This window comes from Saimiri boliviensis, chromosome 1, assembly GCF_048565385.1.
Source record: "Saimiri boliviensis isolate mSaiBol1 chromosome 1, mSaiBol1.pri, whole genome shotgun sequence".
Taxonomy (NCBI): Eukaryota; Metazoa; Chordata; class Mammalia; order Primates; family Cebidae; genus Saimiri; species Saimiri boliviensis.
The window spans coordinates 128846848-128863906 of NC_133449.1; the positions used below are offsets into that span (position 1 = coordinate 128846848).

A 17059-nucleotide genomic window follows, 5' to 3' on the forward strand; every position below is an offset into this window, starting at 1 on the left:
AACGTAATTAATATTTATAGAACTCTCCACTTAACACAGAATATACACTCTTATCAGTACCACATCATATCAACTTGGAAGTTTAAACGAAATGTTGGTTGGCTCCTTGTTTGTTGCTCTCTTCCCTCATTTTCTTTCATGTCTCCATTATTGGGGACAATTGTAGGCATACCCATATTTGGACTGCATTCTAGCCCGGGCAGCAAAGCAATACCCCCATTCTCTCTCCCTCTTCCTTTTTCTCTTTCTTCCTCTTCTTTGTTCTTTTTCTTATTATTCTTTTTCTCAAAAAAAAAAAAAAAAAAAAAAAAAGGACAATTTTTCTGGGTGATCTGTGCTCCTCCTCATAAGAATTCTAGTGAACTCTACTACTTCACCTTTCTCACAAATGAAGAACAGTCCCCTGCTCATAGACTTTCCTTTCCCAACACTAATGTATTTCTGTCTCTAGCTTCTCTTTATAAAAAAAAAAAAAAAAAAAAAAAAAAAAAAAAAAAAAAGAAAGAATCTCCACAACCATTAGCAATCATTCCCAGTTTCTCTCCCCTTCCTTTTCTCTCCTTTTCACCCTCTGACCCCAGGCAGTCACTTATTTAGAAGTCTGGATGATTTTGTAAACTCTTCCATAGTTATTCACTATACCTGTGATGGAGAGAAGAGCTGGAGTGGTATCTGGAGAAGGACTTGCACCAATGACAGCCCTTTTGTCACGGTTTATCCTGGGAGTGACTTGAACACAATCAAATGCTGTAGAAAATATTGAGGCTACAACAAACAATAGGATTATTTGATCAGATAATGATGTTGAAGACACTAGTTTAAAAGCTTAAGAGTAGAAATTGGCCTGAGGCAGGAATGCAATTGCCTCTTCCATTACAGCAGGAAGAAAAGAGAAAAAAATCAGGTAGCAATGCAGTTCCATGTATAGAGTTGATGGGAGAAAACCGAGGGAGTTAGCTAATGATTTTTAATTCCTCTGTGAAACAGGAGGTCAAATCATGTGCTGAGAGTAAAAACTATGTAGACTTGCTTAGAAAATGGTAAACATGTGGAAAAGCCACTCTGTAGAATTGGAGAGAGAGCTGAAAGACAGCCGGAAAGATTGGTGGTGTGCTCATATGGGTTAGTTGAGATTGGAGTCCATAAATGCTCACTTAGAGGTACTGAAAGGCTGGGGTGTGACACAGCAACCTAAGCACAGGCAAGGAGAAAGCAGAGGGCTGGAGTGGTCCAGGGCTGAGGTGCCGCTCTGCGGGTGCCATGCAAGGAGGATACAGGGACAAGTGAGCTGGAGTTTAACAAAGGAATGGTTTAAATGGCAAGTGGATAGGAAATGAAGGGAAGAAGGTAAGCTTTCACGGAGCCAGTGGGAAGATTTACGGTTAAGGTTTTGGAGGCGGAGTGTATCCGCCATCTTTCTCAGCCACCTGACTTCTCTTACCTTACCTCTAATTCCACCCACAGTTGCAACAAGTAGAAGCATGCAAGCTTCAGCCCGCTTTGCACCAGCCCTTTCCCAAGTGCTTGCTCACTCCCTCCTGCCTGCCTCCTGCAGTCTTGATTTCCAGGAGAACTGGAATCCCCTGTGGACCTCTCCAACTCATTCTCCTTCGTAACCTGACCAAAATCAAGAGCAGAAGGATGAGGGGGTGAATGGTGAGAGGAATAAATCAGGCATGCAGGGACTTGGGCTATCGCATTTCCCCACTGACAGTGCAGGAGCAGGCAGGTGTGGTGATTCTGGGCTGTGTGTGAAGGTTCTGGTGACTTTTTATCAGGCCAGAGGCCCTCACAGTGCAGAGAGGAAGCAGGGGTTAGGAGCCTCAGCCGGAGGCTTCTTAATAATAAGTTTTCTTGTTTAACAACAGAAAGATGTTCATGATACTGCTAAGCTCTTTACTTAAGCAGGTTATTAAATGATATTAATGAATGTTTCCAATATTGTTTTAAGTGTGTGTATATGCAGGCATGGAAAATAAGCTGAATTGCATCTTCAACTATACCAGATGTTATAAAATTCTTCTTCAAAGCAGCTGTACCATATTTACCCCTCTAAAACAGGGTATAAGTGCTCCCACGCACCACCAAGGTTTGCTATAATTGAACTTAAATTGGGTGGGAAAAGTCAGTTTCCTAACTGAGATTGGGCATCTTTTCATATATGCTCATTGCTCATGTCAGTTTTACCTCCTCTGAACTGCCTGCTTATATTCTTTGATCACTTTTCACTGGGTTGTTTGCCTTTTTCTGATTTTATTTATTTGGCTTTAAAATTTTTTTGTATCACAAGATAGCATTGCAACTTTTTCTCATTTTCTTAAATAGAAGTCCTTATATACTATAGTCTGGGTCCTAGTCTTTTGTTTATCATATGCCAGAAAAAAAGAAAGAAAGAAAAGAGAAGAAAAAGAAAAAAGAAAACTTTATTTTACAAAATAATTACATAATTAAAAGGGATATAATCACAGTACCTGGCAGTAATTTTCAAGTGTTCTACAAGGAACTTGTATTAGTTAATTGTCAGAAAGACATACTGTTTTAAAACTGTTTAGGCTTTTTTTTTTTGGCGGGGGGTGGGGGTGCGATATAGAGTCTCACTGTATTGCCCAGGCTGGAGTGCAATGGTGTGATCTCAGCTCACTGCAACGTCTAACTCCTGGGTTCAAGAAATTCTCCTGCCTCAGCCTCCTGACTAGCTGGGATTATAGGCACCTGCCACCACACCCAACTAATATTTTCTGTATTTTTAGTAGAGATGGGGTTTCACCATGTTGGCCAGGCTGGTCTCCAACTCCTGACCTCAGGTGATCCACCCGCCTCAGCCTCCCAAAGTGCTGGGATTACAGGCATGAGCCACTGTGCCCAGCCTTTTTAGGCTTTTAAAGACTCTTTTTTGATCCCTAAAGTTTGGCCATGTCTGATCCCACAGATGATTGCTATGGAGGGCTACCTCTTAAATGGCCTTGGGCCCCAGGGTTTTATAAGAATTGCAAGGGTGTCTTCTAGAATTCTGGTCCTGTGGTGACTGGGATGGTGAGTGTCTTAGTCTGCTATTTTTGCTGCTGTAACAGAATACTACAGACTGGGTAATTTATGATAAACAGAAATTTATTTGTTCCATGGTTCTGGAGGTTAGGAAATCCAAGAGCATAGTTCTGGCATCTGACAAGGGTCATCCCATGGTGGAATGGCAGAAGGTGGAGGTGAATACACAAGATGGAGAGAAAATGGGGCTGAGCTGATTCTGCAGAAATAAAGCCCCTCCTATGAGAACAGCATGATTCTACTCATGAGGGCGAAGCCTCATGATCTCATTATCTTTTCTTTTCTTTTCTTTTTTTATTGAGACAGGGTATCCCTCTGTTGCCCATGCTGGAGCACAGTCGTTCAATCACAGCTCTCTACAACCTCAGCCTCTCTGGGCTCAGGTAAACCTCCTACCTCAGTCTTGAGAATAGCTGGGACTACAGGTGTGTGCCACCATTCCCCACTAATTTTTGTATATATATATTTTTAGAGACAGTATCACCATGTTACCCAGGCTGGTCTCAAACTCCTGGGTTCAAGTGATCCTCTCGCCTCAGCCTCCCAAAGTGCTGGGATTACAGATGTGAGCCACTGCACCGGCCCTTATCATCTATTAAAGTTCCCACCTTTCAATACCATTACACATGGTAATTAAATTTCAACATGAGTTTTGATGAGGATGTTGAAACCAATTTTTCACACTTCTTAGGGTTAAATTCAGGGTCGAAGGGATATGCAATGAATTTCAGTTCCAGATGTGTACAGCAACAGAGGGGCCCGGGAAATTGTTGGCCTCCCTGAGGCCTTACCCAGCAATGGAGAGAGGATGGCTCAGAAATCACAGCTGTCAGCGATTGCCCCCCAGATTTGACCCAGGCTCAGTGGGTTTTCCTGAGGCTGGAACAGGAGTGAGAATGCCTCAGCCGTGTACCCCAGCTTCTCCTGTCTTCTCAAAATCCTAGAGCCAGAGAATTGACTATTCAAGACAAATGGGTTAATGGCTCCAGAGAGTCATGACACACAGGTGACAACAGAGAGCAACACTGCACTGCATTTCCTTGAAAAGTCAATAATTTATTAGTACAGTGCACAGCCAGTGTGCTTGGGGGCAGCTCCAGCTGATGAATTACCTCTCGTGGCCTGGCTCTCTTGGTGACTTAAGTGCTCCCAAACAAGGGAATAGTTTAGCTGAGTTAGAGATACTTTGGGTGGGAAAATTAGGGAGCTTGGTGTAGAAGAAGGTTCAGTGGTCCAGGAAAGGAGAAGAGACAATAACTTTCATGACAGAGAGACAATTCTGGAGTTAAGATGATGCTGGTTTCCTGAAGCCATTTCATGCAGATGGGGCTGGCCGCCATTTTACCCTTTTTCTCATCAAAATTTTTCAATTGAAATTTGAAACACTAATTTTTAGCAAAGAAGTCAATGATAGGGTTGCCAGATAAAATACACGGAAGCCCAGATAATTTTGAATTTCAAATAAACAGTGAATAATTTGTTAGTATAAATGTGTTCCAAATATTGAGTGGGACTTATGCTAAAAAATTATTTGTCATTTACCTGGAATTCAAATTTAAACTGGGCTTCCTGCATTTTTATTTGCTAAATCTAGCCACACTAGTCAGCGAAAAATAAAATTCACTTCACAGAAACCTACAGTACAGCTAACGTCCATTAGAATACGTTTAAAGAAACACAGCCCTTGATCCACACAGACACACACTACATATCATAAATGCGGGTCATAATTCTTCTTTTAATGTGATTGATGTTATTTTGATGACTTTTAGATCAAACTCAGATTCCCAGTTACAGGCACCCTTGGCTAGTTTTATCTGTGTAACATTCAAGGCTGTATAGGTGATCATGATCTTGTGTTTCATCTGAAGTGTTAGAAGCCATGTCTCTTGAGGTACTTGGCTCGTGCAAGAACATCATTGCAGAAGTCACAGCTCAGGTCCTGGCTGCTTTGGACATAGCCAGCACCCCCACTGTAGGCACAGAGTCCACCTGAAATGCATGAGATAGGTTAATGCTGACCTAGGGTACTCAGCAGTTAACTCTGATTCTCTATCAGGAGGCAACTGGGGTTTGGGGGAATCTGGTGCAATGTATTACGTTTGTCCCTATTAATTCTGTGCTTGAGACAACTGACTGTCAGTGTTACACATACCTCTCAAGTACTGGTCAGGGGTCCAGGTTGGAAACCTCCTCTGGATTTCTTTGATTCTAGTAGTCAGAACCTCAGTCATTTGAGAAACCTGAGACTCACTAATCCAGGATGTGGGAGCATGAGAGCCAGGGTCCTAGAGGGAGGGAGGCAGAGAAGAAGCCAGGTAAGCTGAGTGGGAGGAGAATCCAGCTTCTTGGGCTCAGTGGCACGTGTTCAGAATTTTCCCTTCTCTTGTTCTTTCACCTTTGACGGAACCAAGGCCACCTTCAATCTCCCTGTGAGGTCGGTTAGATAGGGTGGTCATAGCCCCGCTATGGGGAACAAACTTGCCAGACAGATGGAGAGAACAAACCTCTGACAGTGCACAAATGACATTCAGGACTCATAGTTAGAATATCCTACAGTGCCAGGAAAGGTTGCTCATGCCTATAATCCCAGCACTTTGGGAGGCTGAGGCAGATGTATCACTTAAGCTCAGGAGTTTGAGACCAGCATCAGCAACACAGGGAAACTTTATCTCTACAAAAAACACAAAAATTAGTGGTGTGTGCCTGTAGTCCCAGCTACTGGGGAGGCTGAGGTAGAAGGATCACCTGAGCCTAAGAGGACTGACTGAGTCTGGGAGGCAGAGGTTGCAGTAAGCCATGATTGCACCACTGCATTCCAGCCTGGGTGACAGAGTGAGACCTTGTCTCAAGAAAAAGAAAATTCTGCAGCAAGGAGGACAAAGAGCAGAAGGGAAAATCCTCAAATCGGTGCAAGAACAGAAACCCACAATTAATGTCCTTGGGCTGACCTATGCTCATTATAAGGGTGAAAAAAAGAAAAGCACACACCTGGGTGGAGAATTAAAATGCTGAGACACGTGATGTATGTGCTAGCATGCACGGCAATAGTACATGTGCATCCAGGAGACCCCAAAACAAGCTTAACAGCAACATCCATTCCCTCTCTCTTACGAATAATCATAAAAGCTTTCCATGAAGGGATTTTCCCAAAGTCATTTGAGGCTGCCTCATTCTCCACCCAGCTTCCAGAGCGTACTTTTGCTTTGCAATGAAATTCTTCACCTACATTTACTTTGGACTTGCTCTCAAATTATTTTGGGCGGCAAAGTCAAGAACTTGAACTGGCCCTCCAACAACACCTGGAGATTAAATAGTAAAGCTATTTGTACCTGTTAGAATAGCTATTGTCAAAAATGCAAAAGACTGGTGCTATAATTTGAATGTTTGTCCCCCGTGAAATTCATGTTGAAATTTAATCTCCCATGTGTCAGTATTGAGAGGTGGGGCCTTTAAGAGATGATTAGATGAATCCATTCATAGATTGATGGATTAGTGGGTTAATGGTTATCACAGGAGTGGGGCTGGTGGCTTTATAAGAAGAGGAAGAGAGACAACCAGCACATTCAGCCTCTCACCATGTGATGCCCTGAGCCACCTTGGGACTCTGCAGAGGGGCCCCACCGGCCAGAAGGCTCTACCAGATGTGTCCCCTTGACCTGGGGGTTCACAGCCTCCAAAACTGTAAGAAATAAATTTTATTTTTCATAAATTACCCAGATTTAGGTATTCTTAATAAGCAGCAGAAAACAGACTAAGACAACAGGGGTTGGTGAGGATGTAGAGAAACTGGAATCATTGTACATTGTGGATGGTAATGCGAAATGGTGCAGCTACCATGGAAAACAGTATTGCGGTTTCTCAAAAAATAAAATTAGAACTACTATATGGGCCAGGCGCAGTGGCTCCCACCTGTAATCCCAGCACTTTGGGAGACCAAGGTGGGTAGATCACTGAGGTCAGGAGTTCGAGACCTGCCTGGCCTCTTGGCTATTGGGTATAGCTTTGCAATGAATGTGGGAGCTCAGATATCTCTTAGATCTCCTGATTACAATTCTTTTGGATGAATCCAGAAAGAGGATTTCATCTGTCAGGTATATTTAGGTTGTTTCTACCTCTTGGCTATTGGGAATAGCTTTGCAATGAATGTGGGAGTGTAGATATCTCTTAGAGATCCTGATTCCAAATCTTTTGGATGAATACCCAGAAAGAGGATTTCTAAATCATATGGTATTTGTGTGTGTGTGTGTGTGTGTGTGTGTTGAGAGTCTCACTCTGTGGCCCAGGCTGGAGTGCAATGGTGTGATCTCAGCTCACTGCAACCTCTGACACCCAGGTTCAAGCGATTCTCCTGCTTCAGCCTCCTGAGTAGCTGGGATTACAGGTGTGTGCCACCACACACGGCTAATTTTATATTTTTGGTAGAGACAGGGTTTCTCCATGTTCATCAGGCTGATCTCCAACCCCCCATCTCAGGTGATCTGCCTGCCTTGGCGTACCAAAGTGCTGGGATTATAGGCATGAGCCACTGTGTCCGCCCCTTTTTTAGTTATTTTTAAATTTCACTATGATTTGTTTCTTTAACCTAAGAGTTACTTAGTGGTGTGTGTGTGTGTGTGTGTGTGCGTGCGTGCATGTGTGTGTATTTTAAATTTCATATGATCAGAGATATTTTAAAAATTATCTTCTAGCATAATTGTATTATTGTGGGATCTGAAATTTTTGAGGATTTCTTTAATAGATGACATATGATCAACTTTTGTAAAATGTTCCTCATGTGCATGAGACAATTGTATATATCCTAATGGATACATAAATAATTATATCCCCCTCCTTCTCTCTCTCTCTCTCCCACCCCCAATTAACAATCAAGCTTGTTAATTCTGTTCTTGTTATGTGATAGCCTAACAGACTGCATCTTAGTTGTAAGCCTGACAAACTTCGTCTTAGCCTCTACCTCCCCACCATTTCTCCCTGTGCACAGCTGGGTCGCACTCTCCCCAGTACCTTGTAACCATTGTAACTATATCCTGCTTAGCAAGTCTACCTGCTATTGTGAGTAACCTACCCCACTTGGTGACTGATTGTATGGAAAGTTCCTCCTGCTATCCACCTTGGTAACCAACAATCCTGGGAACCTCCTGCCTCCTGGTTACCAGCTTCCTTAACTAACTTGCTTGTTCTGCTTCTGTAATTCCGCTTTGTCACTGCCCTTCTCTAAGCAAGGCATAAAAAGGAATCAAGCCCCTTCCGCCGAGAGAGTTTGAGCACGAGTTGACTCTCCATCACCGGCAATAAAGGACTCTCAGTTGGAACTCAGAGTGTGGCACTTTCCTTCTAACTCACTCGGGTATAACAGTTACATGTGTCAATTGTTTTACTAATTTTTGGTCTATATCTTTGCTGGTTTGTTTACTGTATAACCAGTAAATAACCAAGAGAGAGTGTTGATATTTTCCACTATGATAGCACATTTATTATTATAATAATTTTTGCTGCATGTATTTTGAGGCTATTTTACTGGTGTCTGTTTGTTTTAAATTGCTATACTTCCTTGATAAATTCAGTCTTTTTATTATGTCCTGATTCTCTCTATCCCAAATATTTTTGTTCTAAAGTGTATTTTATTTAATATATCATAGTTATCAACATGATTTTGATGATTGTATTCCTGATAGGTCTTCTTTTTACCATAGTTTTACTTCAAACTTTTGTGTATTCAAAAGCGCTGTTTCTCACATAAACCATTTAAATCTAGGCTTTTAATCTAATTCATATATCTATGTCTTTAAACCAGAAAGTTTCTTCTATTTATATTAATTGTAATTATTAATGTTTTATAATTTCTACTATCATCTTAATTTCTTATTTCAATGTGTCCCTCTTTTTCTACATTCCTTTTTTGCTCCTGTCTTTGTTATTATTATTATTATTATTAGACAGAGTCTCACTCTCTCACCCAGATTGGAGTACAGTGGCATGATTTCAGCTCACCAAAACCTCCACCTCCCAGGCTCAAGTGATTCTCCTGCCTCAGCCTCCTGAGTAGCTGGGATTACACGTGCCCGCCACTACCACCTGGCTAATTTTTGTATTTTTAGTAAAGACAGGATTTCACCTTGTTGGCCAGGCTGGTCCCAAACTCCTGACTTCAAATGATCCACCTGCCTCAGCCTCCCACAATGCTGGGATTAAAGGCATGAGCCACCCTGCCCAGCCTATTTTGTCATTGAAACTATGTCTCACCCTAAATAAGGCAAGGACTCTCTGATTCCTTGTCTCCCCATCATGTTGACCCAAACCTAAACACTGGGTTTTACTTAAAATGTGGTCCAGGGACCAACAACATCAGCAACAACTGGGAACTTATTTATTAGACTTGCAGAACTTTGGGCCCCATTTCAGACCTACCAAGTCAGAATTCTCATGTAAACAAGAGCCCCAGTGTTCATATGCACAATAAGCTTCGAGAGTCACTAAATTACACTTTTAAAAAAAAATCTGTGGCTGGGTAAAGTGGCTCACTCCTATAATCCCAGTACTTTGGGAGGCTGAGGCAGGCAGACCACTTGAGTCCAGGAGTTCAAGACCAGCCTGCACAAGAAACCTCATCTCTACAAAAAATACAAAAATTAGCCAGGCGTGATGGCACATGCCTGTAGTCCCAGCTATTCAGGAGGCTGAGGCAGAAGGATCACGTGAGCCCAGGAGGCAGAGGTTGCAGTGAGCTGAGATGGTGCCACTGCCTTCCAGCCTGGGTGATGAAGCCAGATCCTGTCTCAAAAAAAAAAAAAAAATCTGTTAAGATGATAGATATCATGCTAAGTGTTCTTGCCAAAGAAAAAAGGTAGTAAACTTATAAGGTTTGGGCTAAGAAAGGGATGAGCAGATATTAACACATTCACCAGTTAATGACTGAGTTAGTGTAGGTAGCAGTGACGCCCTCCTTCAATGCTGCCAATGCAAACCCTCCAAATAGGCCAGAAAGGTTTTTCTGCCTGAACTTTTTAATTCTTTTTCCAGATGGTCTGAATGTCCAAAGGGACTTCTAACCCTTCTTATACACCTTTGATTACCACTTCCATGTAGGTTTCATTATATTTGGGAGAAATGTCCAAATCTAGGGAATTCTCTCTCTTTTTTTTTTGAGATGGAGTCTCACTCTGTTGCCCTGGCTGGAGTACAGTGGCATGATCTCAGCTTACTGCAGCCCCCACCTTGAAGGTTCAAGTGATCCTCCCACCTCAGCCTCCTGAGTAGCTGGGATTACAGGCATGCACCACCACATCCAGCTAATTTTTGAATTTTAGTAGAGATCGGGTTTCACCATGTTGGCCAGGCTGGACTTGAACTCCTGACCTCAAGTAATCTGCCCTCCTTGACCTCCTAAAGTGCTGGGATTACAGGCATGAGCCACTGCACCTGGCCCAAACCTAAGAAATTCTTATTTCATCTTCAAAGGAGATAGACTCATTCTTTCCTCAAAAATCAGATTTTACAAAGGAGACAGAACAGCACAGCAGGAATGATGCCAGCCCTAACATCACAAGATACTGTTCTAAGTCCCAGTTCTGCATCTTACAGCTGCTATGTGACTTTCTAGCAACACGTCCTTCCTTGTGATTCTGTTTCCTCACTTGTCAAGGATGGATTACATGTCTCTCTTCCCATCTCATCAGATTATTGGGTGGGTTTCCAAATCTAAGTAAAATAAAGTATAAAGTATTTGAAAGTACTTTAAAAGTAAGCAAATTTAAAGAGCTCATTGAGAAATAAATTTTCCTAAAACCTTAAAAAATGACTGCAATAATCACAGGTTTCTCAACAACAACCATAAAAGCAGTGTGAGATGAATGGAAAAAATTGAGCCTCATTCTCACCCTTGCCATCACTGATTTCCTGGGGCAGAGTTAATTCAACAGTGGATTAGTGACCAGTTCCCTAGAACCCCCTATCTGACAAATGATACCAGGGAGAATTCATGCAAAAATAAAACTCAATCTTCAGAACTAAGAATTGTAAAGAAAAAAAGATAAAGGAAAGGAAATTTAATATTTTTTGAGAATCCAACAGATATCAGGTACTTTTTTGCATTATTTCATGGAATCATCATAACTATGCTGTAAGAATGGTATTTTTTTAATTTAATTTAATTTATTTATTTATTTTTGAGACGGAGTTTCGCTCTTGTTACCCAGGCTAGAGTGCAATGGCACAATCTCAGCTCACCGCAACCTCTGCCTCCTGGGTTCAGGCAATTCTCCTGCCTCAGCCTCCTGAGTAGCTGGGATTACAGGCATGCGCCACCATGCCCAACAAATTTTTTTGTATTTTTAGTAGAGAGGGGGTTTCACCATGTTGACCAGGATGGTCTCGATCTCTTGACCTCGTGATCCACCCGCCTCGGCCTCCCAAAGTGCTGGGATTACAGGCTTGAGCCACCGCGCCCAGCCAAGAATGGTATTTTATAGGTGGGGAAACTAAGACCCAGTGAGTTTAAATAACTTATTCAAGGTCACATGGCTACGAAATAACTGAGGAAAGATTTAATTTGTGGTCTTTCTCTTGGACCACTTACTGAAAATCCAGAATAGGGTATCCCAGATAATATTCTGTAAATACAGCATTATTTACTGTGAAAAGAAATTGTGGCTCAACATGAAGCAGAAATGTTACTGCTCATATCTCTCAGGCAGAACTGTGACTGTCACAGCTCTAGAGAGCTTCATTCACTCTGCGATCTATGAAGCTTTGCCATCAACCAAAAAATGAAGCAGTTGTGCCACATAGCAGAATGGCCACGTGTCAACAGATGGAGAGTTACCTGCACCACACTAGTCCTATCGCCCACGTTAACCAGAATGTTGTCACCGGGAGACTTCCTGGACAAGACACCAGCGATCACAGCAGGATCCATGCAGTACTTTTGGCTAATGGTTTGCATCATGGGCTGATATTTCAGGAGGTATGGCATGTCTATTTCAGCCAGCCTTTCAGAAGCACGAACTCCTAAAGCAAACACAAAAGGAAGGCTGCAGCTTGGTGTGACTTATGCTGCAAAGGGAGCTCAAGGGGGAAGGGGAAGAAAGAACTCTCCAAGAATCTGGGTAGCGGTCAAGGACTGAGAATCCCAGATTTTGGTCTTAAATATTTAGTAGTGGCCACTCCCTGACCTGAGGTTAGGACTCTCCTCCTGTGAGCTTGAGTCAGCATCCCTTGAGCCAGGGTCCCTTGTGGCTGTCAGTGCCCCTCGCTGGGCTCTCGGGGGCTGCTCTGGCCCACCAGGAGAATTCCATGGGCATAGGAACCATTGGTCCTATTCTAAGCACCCTAATGAAATAAAATGTGCCTGCCCATCAGCTGCAACATGACATGAAGGAGAAATTGTGCCAAATCCTTCAATAAGTCTTTAGATAGTGTTCCTCAGCAAGTTTGTTCACAATTGCCCAGTTTTGCACTCCTAAACACCACCAAGAAATCATGCGAGTTTAAACCTTTCTGAAATAATAAGAATGCTGGGCAAAAGGAAAGCCAATATTAATCTACTTGGCTAGCCTTTCCTTCTAGGTGCTTTTATGGTTTAAAAAGCACTCTTGGCCAGGCGCAGTGGCTCATGCCTGTAATTCCAGCACTTTGGGAGGCCAAAGAGGGATGATCACCTGAGGTCAGGAGTTTGAGATCAGCCTGACCAACATGGTGACATCCCATCTCTACTAAAAATACAATATCAGCCAGGTGTGGTGGCACATGCCTGTAATCCCAGCTACTTGGGATGCTGAGGCAGGAGAATCACTTGAACCCAGGAGGAGGAGGTTGCAGTGCCCTGAGATTGCACCACTGCACTCCAGCCTGGGCAACAGGAGAGAAACTTGGTCTCAAAAAAAAACAAAAAAAACAAAATGAAAAGCAGTCTTGTCCACATTGTGTCAATCAGAGCTCACAACAACACTATAAATACTATATTGCTAGCTCCCTTTCTACGGATGCGGGGGACAGCTAAGTGACTTGTTCAAGAAGCGGAGCCAGGACTCTGACAAGGCTTTGGGACCCGAAATCTGAATCTCTTTCCAGCACGGGAAACAGTGAGAGCCAAGGGGATAGGTTGAGAGGGTGAGAGTGGACAAGGAGCTCATAACTACCACAGTAGTTCAGGCCGTGACGTCTTCCAGTCCCACAAGATGCTCCGGGGGTGTCCAGGGTTTGAATGTTTCCATAGCATCCCCAGTTGCTGCTTTCAGACAAATCTACAACTTGAGAAAAGTTCAACCTAAGGCATGGAACTAGAATAGTTCTCATCATTCATGAACAATGAATCATGAATCATTCATGAATAAAATGACATTAATAAAAATAATTATAATAAAATCAATTACATCAATTTCATGCTGCAATTGAAACTCTTAAAATTTAAATGAGCAAGATGCCAATAAATTATCACAAAACCTGCCTCAATACTAAATTCTCACCTGCTATCCTGTGGACATCAGTAACTATTGGAGCTACGGAAGCAGTTACACTCTTTGTAAAGCTCTGGTGCCCTTAGATGTTCTTAGGTGGTGTCTTGGAACACATCAGGGAGGATCTGTTCCCTGTAAAGCAGTCCTCATCTGACATTTTTTTTTTTTTTTTTTGAGACGGAGTCTGGCTCTGTCACCCAGGCTGGAGTGCAGTGGCACAATCTCAACTCACTGCAACCTCTGCCTCCTGGGTTCAAGTGATTCTCCTATCTCAGCCTCCAGAATAGCTGGGATTATAGGCACCCTCCAGCATGCCCAACTAATTTTTGTATTTTTAGTAAAGACAAGGTTTCACCAAGTTGGCCAAGTTGGGCTCGAACTCCTGACCTCAGGTGATCCACACACCTTGGCCTCCCAAAAGTGCTGGGATTACAGGCGTGAGACACCATGCAAGGAAGGCCTCATCTTACATCTTATATGAACTCCGAGCACTTCCTCAAATACTCCTAACTTGTTGCTCTAATAAAATATTTAATGTTTGCTCTGAAGAAACAAGCATAAAACCTGAATCTCTCTGGGGTATCAACCCAGATCCAAAGTAAGGCACTGCTCATAAATGGGGATTTGAGGCTGGCTACAATTCCTCTCAGGTACACTTCTAGATAAGAGCCTAAGGCTGCAGAAGGGAGTGCAAGGAGAGAGGCATGGGACCAGTCTCCACATGGGCTCTCCCACTTTCCACTTCTTCCCTTTTTCCTTTTCTCCTTTTCATCTCGCTCTACCTCTCTCATTACAGTTGACACTGAACGGGAGGAGTGGTTTCAGACACTCAGGATTTCATAAAGGCCATGGAAGAAGAGGATGTTTCTTCACATCAGGAGGAGGGTGCACAAGTATTTATAATACATCTACAATTCAGACCAGAATGGGGGCACATGAGCCAGTACTAAGATACCTACAGTAGGCAGGAAATTGCTCCTCTTGAGAATTATCTCACCATTATAACCGTAAGAATGTCTCATTAGATTACCCTTATATTTATGTATGTATTTATTTTTAGACAGGGTCTCACTGTCACCTAGGCTGGAGTGTAGTGGCATGATCATGACTCACAACAGCCTCAACCTCCCAGGCTCAAGCTATCCTCCCACCTCAGCCTCTCGAATAGCTGGGACTACAGGCACAAGCCACCATGCCTGGCTAACTTTTTGAAGAGATGGAGTTTTGCCATGTTGCCCAAGCTGGTCTCAAAGTCCTGAGCTCAAGTGATTTACCCGCCTGGACCTCCCAAAGTGCTAGGATTACAGGCATGAGCCACCACACCCAGCCAGATTACTCTTTGATTTATTTGATCCTTTGACTAAAGTACATTAGATTATTAAAACTTAATGATTTGCAGACCTTTGGAGCTATATCTATTGCATATAATCATATATGTCCTGTGTGTTTATATAAATGCATTTTAAGATTCTATTTTCTTACTAAGAGCTTCATGAGGTTGATAAATACTAGTCTTTTGGAGTAAACACTTCTACTTCACAAACTTGTGATAAGTAACCTAAGAGAAAAGTGGAAATGAAAAGACCAGGTCTTTTATGAGTATACTAAAAATTAAACCCCCTGACATGCTTTTTGTTTTTTAATCAGTGCTCTTTTATCCTTATGACTGGCGACAAACACCCTTAGTGTTGCAGTTGGTTGTGTCACTCCTTGGTTCCTGCCTTGTGGACCTCTCCTTAGCCATATTCTATGATCCTCAAAGTTCCTTGTATTCCCAATGCTTAGCCCCTTGTAGAAATGTTTAAATATTTGTTGAATGAATAGGTCAATAACTAAATGAATGACTATAAGACCTCATCTGAGAAATTTATTGAACTCAGAGTCAGGAAAATTTAGCTTCTCCTAAGGAACTTTGCTTCCTCCTTTTATTTATTAAAAAACAAGTAGGGCGGTCATGGTGGATCACACCTGCAATCCTGGTACTTTGGGAGGCTGAGGTGGGCGGATCATGAGGTCGGGAGTTCGAGACCAGCCTGGCCAACATGGTAAAACCCCATCTCTACTAAAAATACAAAAATTAGCCAGGAGTAGTGTCAGGTGCCTATGATCCCAGCTACCCAGGAGGCTGAGGCAGGAGATTGCTTGAAACTGGAAGATGGAGGTTGCAGTGAACTGAGATTGCTACTGCACTCCAGCCTGGGCAAAAGAGCAAAATTCCATCTCAGAAAAAAAAAAAAAAAGTAATTCCCATTTTTGCTCCAACTGCAAAGCTGAAGTTCAACCACAGCAACTATGCCAGCCTCAATGGTTAGCGTAGTCACATCTACTTGGTTGCCTTGATTCTGATTTCCTATTTGAATTAGTCTTATTCGTTAATCTTATTATGGCAACCACCTCAATTCTTCTATAGAAATACATGCTCTAGAAACAAATTCAATTTGGCATATTTTACAGTAGACAATGAGCAGCTATCAATGGTGTATATTTAAAGTCTGGCTTCAAGATATGAACAGACACTTTACAAAAGAAGACATACATGAGGCCAACAAACATATGAAAAAATGCTCATCATCACTGGTCATTAGAGAAATGGAAATCAAAACTACATTGAGATACCATCTCACGCCAGTTCAAATGGCGATCATTAAAAAATCTAGAGACAAGCCGGGTGCGGTGGCTCAAGCCTGTAATCTCAGCACTTTGGGAGGCTGAGGCGGGTGGATCACGAGGTCAAGAGATCGAGACCATCCTGGTCAACATGGTGAAACCCCGTCTCTACTAAAAATACAAAAAAAAAAATTAGCTGGGCATGGTGGCGCATGCCTGTAATCCCAGCTACTCAGGAGGTTGAGGCAGGAGAATTGCCTGAACCCGGGAGGCGGAGGTTGCGGTGAGCCGAGATCGCGCCATTGCACTCCAGCCTGGGTAATAAGAGCGAAACTCCGTCTCAAAAAAAAAAAAAAAAATCTAGAGACAACAGATGCTGGAGAGGATATGGAGAAATAGGAACACTTTTGCACTGTTGGTGGGAGTGTAAATTAGTTCAACCATTGTGGAAGACAGTGTGGCGATTCCTTAAGGACCTAGAAATAGAAATTCCATTTGACCCAGCAATCCCATTACGTGGTATATATCCAAAGGATTATAAATCATTCTACTATAAGGACACATGCACACGAATGTTCATTGCAGCACTGTTTACAATAGCAAAGACCTGGAACCAACCCAAATGCCCATCGATGATAGACTGGACAGGGAAAATGTGGCACATATACACCATGGAATATTATGCAGCCATCAAAAACGATGAGTTCGTGTCCTTTGTAGGGACATGGATGAACCTGGAAACCATCATTCTCAGCAAACTGACACAAGAACAGAAAATCAAACACCACATGTTCTCACTCATAGGCGGGTGCTGAACAATGAGAACACATGGACACAGAGAGGGGAGCATCACACACTGGGGTCTGTTGGGGGGAAATAGGGGAGGGAGAGTGGGGGGGTGGGGAGTTGGGGAGAGATAGCATGGGGAGAAATGCCAGATATAGGTGAAG

The 17059-nt window shown here is 42.7% G+C and overlaps 1 protein-coding gene across 1 annotated transcript in view; it reads right to left on the bottom strand.

Moving 5' to 3' along the window:
• Window positions 1–4546: 4546 nt before the first annotated feature.
• LYG1 (lysozyme g1) overlaps window positions 4547–17059 on the bottom strand; it is a 28987-nt gene continuing 16474 nt past the window's right edge. The window contains exons 4-7 of the mRNA XM_074388390.1: window positions 13185–13289; window positions 11870–12054; window positions 5201–5333; window positions 4547–5037 (exon numbers count right to left, since the gene is read on the bottom strand). Of these exons, the coding sequence (XP_074244491.1) occupies window positions 4919–5037; window positions 5201–5333; window positions 11870–12054; window positions 13185–13289 (542 nt within the window). The 3' untranslated portion in view covers window positions 4547–4918. The remainder of the gene's footprint in view (window positions 5038–5200; window positions 5334–11869; window positions 12055–13184; window positions 13290–17059) is intronic.